This window comes from Bubalus kerabau, chromosome 3 (assembly GCF_029407905.1).
Source record: "Bubalus kerabau isolate K-KA32 ecotype Philippines breed swamp buffalo chromosome 3, PCC_UOA_SB_1v2, whole genome shotgun sequence".
NCBI lineage: Eukaryota > Metazoa > Chordata > Mammalia > Artiodactyla > Bovidae > Bubalus > Bubalus kerabau.
Window position 1 is genome coordinate 163785527 of NC_073626.1, and position 8739 is coordinate 163794265.

Consider the following 8739-nt stretch of genomic DNA (forward strand, 5'->3'; position numbering starts at 1 on the left):
TTGCCACCTGGAGCTGTAGCACTTACTCATTAGACCCCTCTGTCCCACCACATCCCACAGGGGCTGCTAATTACTGGCTTTACTCCATTTAGTCTCATCTCTGATTTAATTACGTGCACTAAGCCCTAATGAAAAGTACAATATGGCTCTCCTTACCTTGGCATTCTCCATTCCGCTCTTCATGCCCGGCATTGCATAGGCAGTTGCCAATGGGTACCAGCCATTCACCATCTGCCCCGCAGTACATTTTTGGCACATCCTTCTCTTCAGAGTTGTTGACACAGGAGCCTCGAACTTCCACCAGGGAAGAAGTATCAGCGCCTGTGACGGTGTCCGGAAACTGGGCCAGATTGCGAACGGTGAGCGGACACTTCTTGTAGAACACGCGGACCGATACCAAGGCGATGCAGGCCCCCACATCCTGAAACGCCAGATAGAACCCCTTTTTGCTCAACGGCCCCACATCCCGGATCTCCGTGTTTAGCTTCATGATTCGGTCGCCAATGTCTACTTGGGTGAAGCTCTCGTCGGCTGCGATGGTGTCAATTTTGGCAAACTGGCTCTCTCGGATAAAACGCTCTTTGTCATTGTCTGATTCATAGTAGTACAGGTTAAACGTCTCCTTGCAAGTGCCCATGACACCTGGAAGACTGTTGCAGTCCCTCAAGGTGAACTTGATCTCGATGTACACCCTCTGAGCCCCTTCCCGTGTGATCCAATCAGTTCGCAGCCAGTTATTCTGGCTGGGCTCCATCACGTTGCAGACTTGGTAGGTTCGGATTGGTGTATTTTTTTCATCCATAATACTCACTTCCTCCCACTGCAAAGAGCCAAAGGAAATGCATCAATTGCAAACATTTCATCATACAGTGATTTATCACTTCTGTTTTCCCCTCATAGGACAGTGATGATTTTTGTTTCAATAAGAAGAAAACTACCCAGCACCAATTCCTCATCAAGAACCCAGCACCAATTCCTCATCAAGATTGTACTGTATTGGGGAGTTATTTTCATTGTTTCACTCTTTTGCCTAAAATTCCAGAGGTATTACTAGATTGATTGCTTCTGAGTTCTCAGGCAGTTCCTGGTGGTGGTCTAACAACCTCAAATTCACCTATTACAACAGCTGCAATTTCAAGTGGCAACAGTTCAAATTTACTCATAAATGAAAAACTAGGGATGTGTATTGTTCCAACAACTGAGCAGAAACCTGCAAATTAAGAGCAGGAAGAGCAGAGTTTGCCAAAGGAAGACAATTATCAGTTAATTAGTGGTGCTCCTGTCAGAACTTTGGTCTCTAATACCTAAAAAAAATGGCAGTCAATTTTGTTTTTTCTTTTCTTTTTGGCATTGTCATAACTCTTTAAAGGGGTAAAGAAAACCTCACTATTCTGGTTTCGGTAATCCTCGAAAGATAGAGAGTAAACTTTATGGTTGGATTTCTCAAATACACCGTCATTTAAAATAGTAGGACACGTTTCAAGAGCATGTATTCAGTCCAAAAGTTTGTATACTGTTCTTGTTTTTAAAAGAAAGCCACATTAAGTAAACATGAATGTACATATGCATTGCTTCTAAATAGTCTGTGGATATTGAGAAAAAAAATACTAAGTGGTATTTATGATGGAAAGCCCAAGAAAATTAAAGTATGGTAGGGGTTTCTTTCAATCTACTTTGTAACATCAAGATTCTCACAGTGGGATAATCTGAGTTCAGCAAAATTCACTGTGACTAGCATTCTAGTTTCATTTTCGCTGTGCTTTTAAAACAATCCTAAAAGCAGCAAGATAATTTGGGGGCTCCTACCAGACTAGTAGGCAGCCTCCAATTCTTCATTAGCATCTACAGTAATGGCTTTATATAGAGCTGGTATAAATCAGCTTAAATATCTAACACATGAATATAATTAGAAGAAAAAATATAGTTTAAAAAAATCATATTCTATAATAGCTCCACTTAAAGCTCCATTCAATCCAATGAAGTACATAGAATCATAATGTATCTTTTAACAGGTTTCCCATCTGTGCATTGGAAAACTATTAATGGATAGAAATGTTACTATGTGAAGGGCCATAATACATAAAATTCTGCATCCCTTTCATCTGCCACCATTATGAAAGTTGGAACTGAAAGAGATGAGTGCCCTGTGGTGATTAAAATTTATTTTTATCCACTAAGCAATAAATCACCAGTAATTTACTTATTTGGGGAAATTCATGTAAATCCAAAAATAGATCCCCACCTTCAAAAAAACCTACTCAGCATGCTTCTCATCTCAGAACAAAGGAAATATGGAAAAACACATTTATCAATGTAAATGAAAGCACGTAGGGACATCTCCACAGTTCATACAGATAATTCAGATCTAATTCAGATTTTCCAGCCAAACTTAATTGTCTAAACACATTGATCAATTCACCAGAACAATGACAAATCTCCCCTTAGTTTTGCATTTTACAATCAGTGTCAGAAACTCAATATTCTCCTTTAAATGACTACTGCCAAGAAATTAGTTTTTTGCTACAATGTTGCCATCAGGAGTCATCACTTTCCATTATTTTCATGTTCTGCTTAGCTGTTCTAATGGAAAAATGAAACCATAACTCATTTTTGACCTGGTGGTATTGTCAAATAAGGTTTCTTTTTAAAGATAACAATAACAACAAACAAATGTATGGCATTATTGGTCAAAATTATAATTTCAAATTTCCAACCAAGGTGTGAACTGTTCTAAGGATAAGTAGAGATTTCAGAATAATCAAAAAAAAAAAAAAACTCAAATATGCTTTTACACTAAAGAAAGAACTTTTAAAAGCCAATCCATCTCCTACTTGGTAGATATCCAATTTATCCCTTCATTCTAAGTCTGCAAATGTCATCTTTATTACAAAAGCTAGAAATTAATTAAACTTTATAATTTGTCACATAATTTTTCAAAGGCTACTATATATTTTAGAAGGACTAATTTTCTTACAGACAAGTTCATTTCTTACCTTTCATAATAATACTTAAAACATTACACATACATGGCATTTCAGGAAAGGGAAAGAGAACATTCTATATCCAGAAGTCCACATTCTGCCCATAAAAAGTTCTAGGTTGTGTATAATCAGCTAGGCACAGTATTTTTTTTAAGGGACATCAAGACAACCAAAAGAAGTTTTGTGTCTAGAAAAAGTGATCAGATGGTCTTTCAACAGTTCTCAGGAGCTGGGGTGTGGGGAAGGAGATGTCTGTGGCATATTAAATTACAATAAAAGCTTTCCAGAAACAAGACAGACCATAAACTATACTCAAAAAATGTGCTACTCCTTGCTTTTAAATAGGTCACATGTACATTGAGTGTAACAGGTCAGGTCCAAAATCATGCTAGATATGTCCTCTCTTTAAACTTGGGAACAATCAGTAAGAAAAATAAAGCTCATTATATTTTTTAATGCAAGTACTGATACCTTCATTCTCAGTTTTGCCAGCAGTTCTAACACTTTCAACCTACAGAGCAATACCCCTGGTGTAGCATGGGAAAGCCTCCTTGAATCAGTGACCTTTCCAGGGTATAGGATTAACAAGAGTCTGACTCTCACAAGATAAAGCTGTACCTTTCTTCGCATTCAAAGGATGAGGGCAATTGCCTGCAATCAGCGGTGAATACAGCCTGTCTACACTGCCAGAGACCTGCCAATCACTCTCCCTCCCATTAAAAAAAAAAAAATGGTTTTGAGGGCAGACTAGAATTTTTCAGCAGAGACCAACCAAACCAACTGCAGTCAAGTTCAGGCTGAAAAACAGGAAGGCAGGGCAATCTCCATTTTATTTCAAATGGATGACAAGACTGGCTTTGGAAAAAAACAGCCTAAAATTCTCCTTTTTCATGTCTGCTTTCTTGCCTTATTTGTGGCACCTAACTTCCAAAAGTTTCTATGAATCTTTGTTTTTTTTCAACCCTTTATTGTTTATTCAATGGCCAGGTGTGAAGCGCCACACTGTGCGCCGGCATTACAATTTTTGTCTGATAAGGACTCCTAATCTTTATTGCTTTTAATCAAATGACTGAGTCATAGACTATCAAGCATGTAAAGGTAGGATGATATGCTTAATTCTTAAAACATCTGAGAGTTATTTCAATTTGGCAGAAGCCAGAGTTACACGTTGTACTGATTCCTTTCCAAAGCTGATTCATTCTGACCTGTTATTGAGGTGTTGGGGACAAGGGGATAGGGTAGGAGAATGTGGCTATCGACCTAATTCTATTCTCTGAATCTTCTGATATAGGCAATGATGGCAAATTCAAGAAGAAATGAACAGTGATGCACCCTCTCATACTTTAAGAATCCAGTCTCCCAGAACCCCAAAGATCCAAGATTCCAAATACCTTAACTGTCACATTTAGTACCAACAATGCATAATCATGGGTTTTTTTTTTCTTTCTGTATAGACGTTGCCCCTGGTGCAACACCTATGCAGGTTCATAAGGCTTTCTCTCAGTGTGCAAGTGAACAGCAGCTGATTTAAGGTCCTCATAGCAAGTTACAGAGCCCCCCACTGCTCACACACAGCACTAAACCTGCTTCTGGTACAATTGGAGATGTTTTCTCTCTGGTATCTTTATTTATTCATTTTCCTCATCTGGAACAGAACAATTGCTTTAAAATTAACCCTGTCAGGATTTCACGGCTATCACAGGAATAGGCATAAATTCTAATTTGGTCCCCAGATCATATTTCTTGTCCGTGTTTTAGTTTTAAATGGGCATCTAAGGCGATGCCTCCACCAGTCTCCTAGTTTTGAAACCCCTTTCTGCCCTTTTGGATTCCAGTTCTGCCATGACAGAGCTATCCAAAGGGAGTATAGGATTTCTCCAACAAAGCGTAATTCACTTCATAGGCCATGGTGGAAATCTGACCCCCTGGCCACAATCAACAAGAATCAAGCCATTAGGATTCTCAGAAAGTTGCTAATCACTCCTTTTTACCCTGTGGATCAGAGAGCAATTCGAAAAACTTACCCCTCCTTCCAGAGGGCTGGCTATCCACCCAAGTTCTCCCTGAACAGATCTGGAATCCAATAAGGTAACTGCAAAAAAAAAAAAAAAAAAAAGAAAAGAAAAGAAAAGAAAACCAAAGAAAAATAGATTAATTTCCAATTGCAAAAAGCCAATACTACAAAAAACCATTTGCCTGAGCGTTTCCATATGTGCCGAGGGTGTGCATATCCAGCTCTGATCAAAACCTAAACTCCGTCTCACTTATGTAAATAATCATTACTCACTTGATCTTCTCCCCTCTTTAAATCTGCAGGTTCTTATTTATTTAACTTGCTTAGCATTTAAAATTCCATCCCAGGACTCAGTTGATTCATTTTCTAAAAAGGATGAATAGAGAATCTCAAGTACAATTCAAAAAATAAATATATCTATGTAAGGCAGTTACACTCCAGAGCAAAATCTGCATTCATCTCTGTCTGGTATCTGCTAGAGTTATTTGTTTTTGCAAGTTTCAGATGACCGCATAACTCATCATCATGGTGACAGAGCCACAAGTGAATTCTATCAGAGAGTACTCAAAGGGTCATGAAAAGGCTCTCTCTCTTACCATTTTTTTCCCCTCCACCACCAAATAAATAGGCTCTGGATGTGGTATCCACTGTTTTTTCAAATATCAAAGTTTCAGAAGGGAGCGATGGCAGACGTGTGGACTTAGGATGCAAATACACTTTAAGTATTCGCTTTCCCAGGTCTTTTTTTTTTTTTTTTAACTTTACAGTATTGTATTGGTTTTGCCATATATCAAAATGAATCCACCACAGGTATACATGTGTTCCCCATCCTGAACCCTCCTCCCTCCTCTCTCCCCTTAACATCCCAGGTCTCTTTGAGGACAATCGGAGACTACTCCTTTGGCCAGGAGGAAATCACTGGTTTAAATTTGAGATATGGAGGAGAGCTGCCGAAAAGATTTACTGTGCTTGTGCTACACCTATGATGAGCATGCATCCAAGCTTAGGACCACCGGGAGGTCGACTACACAGCCGTCGCACCCCGCCCAAGCTGAAACAGTCCTAGGCACAGAGGGCATTGAAAAGGACGCCATGAATTCCTGAACTCTCCCCATTCTCTTTCCCACCGAGAGCTGCAGGCCTGGGGTCGAAAGGCCTATCTCAAAGAAACCACTGGGTTATTAATTTGATCAGCGAAGATAACTCTTTGGTCTGGGGGAGGGGTGGGAATGCGAACCCTTCATTCTTGCTCCAGCGTACCCCAACTCTGTCTTGCCCCCCGGCTCCTGAATTCTGCCCACCTCCCCATTCATTTCACCCCGACGTCAAAGTAGTTAAATCGAGCCTCTTTCTCCTGATTTTCCTGAGAAGTCTGAATTCCTAGGGTCTCTTAATTATTTTAAAATGTAGAGCTTTCCCTGGTTTGCTCCAGCCCGGAGCTGCGCCCCCCTCCTTTCTCTCCTCTCGGTCCCTAGAGAAAAGCCCGCTACATCCATTTGGATTTATGTAAGGTGGATTAGGGACACAAAGGGAACAATAAGACCCAATTTACAAAAAAAGGGAGGGAGTAGAAAAGGAGGGTAAAAGGGAGAAAAGAAAACGTGATGGGAATAAAAAGCAACAAAATGAATTAATTTTTAAGGGGGAGGAGGGATCGGAGAGGGGGTGACCCCCCCTTTCGACAGCAGCCTACAGCTCCATCAGCGCCTTTTTTGTCTAGGTTTCCCAAGTTTTCCTTCCAAAAGAAAAAGCAAGGGGGGGAAAATCTCTACGTTTGGTGCAGAAAGGTCTTGAGGGACGTCCTAACAAGAGTGCGAAGTAGTCAGGAGAACGCGGGATCCAGGATTCGGCTCAAAGGAATGACTCTGGGGACCGAGGGGGCAGGAGCGACCGAGACGGCCCTTCTGAAGGAGGGAGGAGACCAGGAGGGTGAGAGAGCGCCCCTTTCCTCCCAAGCCGAGCCGTGTCTGCCGGCAGGTGTGTGAATCTCTGGGAGCCTCCGTCTGGCGAGCTCTGGGTACCGGCTGCCCAGCTGAAGCTAAGTTGGTTTTTGGCTCCCTCCTTCGGAATAGGGAAAATGATAGATCGTACGGGAATGGATGGACGGATCCTGGAGAGATAGACAGACTGACGGATGGACGGATGGGAGGATGGGGGAGGGTGGGGAGGTGGAGGAGTAGACGAGACGGATGCGCGCAGGCTCGAGGGCGAGCATCACCAGAACACACGCGCGCCCAATCGGGGCACTCGAGCACAGGCACACAATTGTCCGCGTCCACGCGGGCACCCGCGCACCCACATCCACGCATATGCGCCCGCGCGCAAACACACACGCGCACGCAACTCTCCTTTCTCTGAGATCATTGGAAACTAAATGATCAACCCCCACCTCCACGACACAGGCACACACACACAGTCCTCCCAGCACGTCCAAACCGACGCGCAGAAAACTGAGCACCCGCACGGAAGCAGTCGGTCCCGCACGTTCCCTCCAAACTAACCAGGGGTACAGTTCTGGGGGCCAAAAGCTAAAACTCGAGTACATTCAACTTGCCAGCGGGTTCCCCAGGTCTGCGGGTGACATAAGTAGCTTGGGGCCCCCTAGGCCGACAATCGCACCCTCAGGGCGCGGGGCCCCACTGGGAGAAACGTGTTTAACGCCGGGTGCTAGAAATCAGGTCACCGGCGCTCGCCGAGCGGCGCCACGACCGCTGTGCGGCGGAGGCTCGGGAGTCGGGTCCCGGGAAGCGCAAGGCTTGGGAAACTTCGCAGAAACCAGAGCTCGTACGGCTTTCGCAAGAACCCGAGAGCACCACGATACCCTCAAGGAGCTCGAGGCTTCCTTTCCCTCTCGACCTGAGGGGAGTCGGGAAGTGGTAGTAGGAACAGGTCCACAAATTTTATTTATTTGTTTTTTTTTATCTTGGCGTTGTCTCCTGTGCGTCCCCTCGGGGCGCATCCACGGGCTGCCCTCGCCTGTGGATGCCGATAAACTTCGTCCTTTCGCTACAAACTTGGGCAACCCCTTCACACGCACGGGTCACCGCCCCGCAGCAGGCTGCCCGGCCGCTTCCCGCGGTCCCTTCGCGGTTCCCCCTCGCTCCAGCTCCCTTCTCGGGAGTCAGGGCGCACTGCTCGCTCCGGGATCCCCCCGCACCCTCCGGTCTCGCACTCCCGGGGACCAGTCAACCGCCGATCGTCGCTTCTCTGTCCCAAACCGCAGAAAGGTCGCCCCGCTCTTACCTTCATTCGCGGGATACACCCTGGAACCGGTGACAGCGTCGCAAATCCCAAAGAGAAACGAAAAGAGGACAAAATAAAAAATCCCAGCCATGGTTCGTCGATGCCAACGCTGCTCCTGCCGCTTCTATCCCAGTGGAATAAATGCTTAACTTAGGAGTGCAGCAGGCTGAAGACATTGCCAAGGGGGTGGGCCCGACCCGTGACGTAGGCCCGCCAGTCCGGGGTTCTCGGCCAATGGTAGCGCAGACGGCGCTGCATGGCCCCGCCCCTGATGAGCAGAGCCAGTCCCGGAGCCCCGCCCCCTCTGGGCTCGGCGGGGCGTTCAGTCTCCCCGGGATTGAGAGGGAGAGTTTTGCCGCGTCCCTCCCCCGCTGGAGGGAAGCAGCGGGGTCCCCTGGTCGCCTCTCAGGGTTCCAGCCCCTGAGCGGCCGAAAGAGCTTTGAGAGACTCTGAATTGGTTAGGGTAGGGAAGGTCCGAAGAAAGGTTGGGCACCCCGTGTT

General features: G+C 44.8%; 1 protein-coding gene and 1 long non-coding RNA gene across 6 annotated transcripts in view; one reads left to right on the top strand and one right to left on the bottom strand.

The window, feature by feature from the left end:
- EPHA4 (EPH receptor A4) overlaps positions 1 to 8390 on the bottom strand; it is a 159898-nt gene extending 151508 nt beyond the window's left edge. For 4 of the 5 annotated variants that reach the window (XM_055573573.1, XM_055573575.1, XM_055573576.1 and 1 more), the window contains exons 1-3: positions 8239 to 8390; positions 5006 to 5073; positions 157 to 820 (exon numbers count right to left, since the gene is read on the bottom strand). In XM_055573573.1, coding sequence (XP_055429548.1) covers positions 157 to 820; positions 5006 to 5073; positions 8239 to 8329 — 823 coding nt within the window. In that variant the 5' untranslated portion in view covers positions 8330 to 8390. Of the gene's footprint in view, positions 1 to 156; positions 821 to 3452; positions 3639 to 5005; positions 5074 to 8238 lie in introns of those variants that run through there. The other variant, XM_055573574.1, reaches the window with a different exon arrangement.
- Positions 573 to 3261, top strand: LOC129646810 (uncharacterized). Its single transcript, XR_008712182.1, has 2 exons — positions 573 to 769; positions 901 to 3261. It is a non-coding gene; the product is annotated as an uncharacterized LOC129646810 (long non-coding RNA).
- Positions 8391 to 8739: the final 349 nt, after the last annotated feature.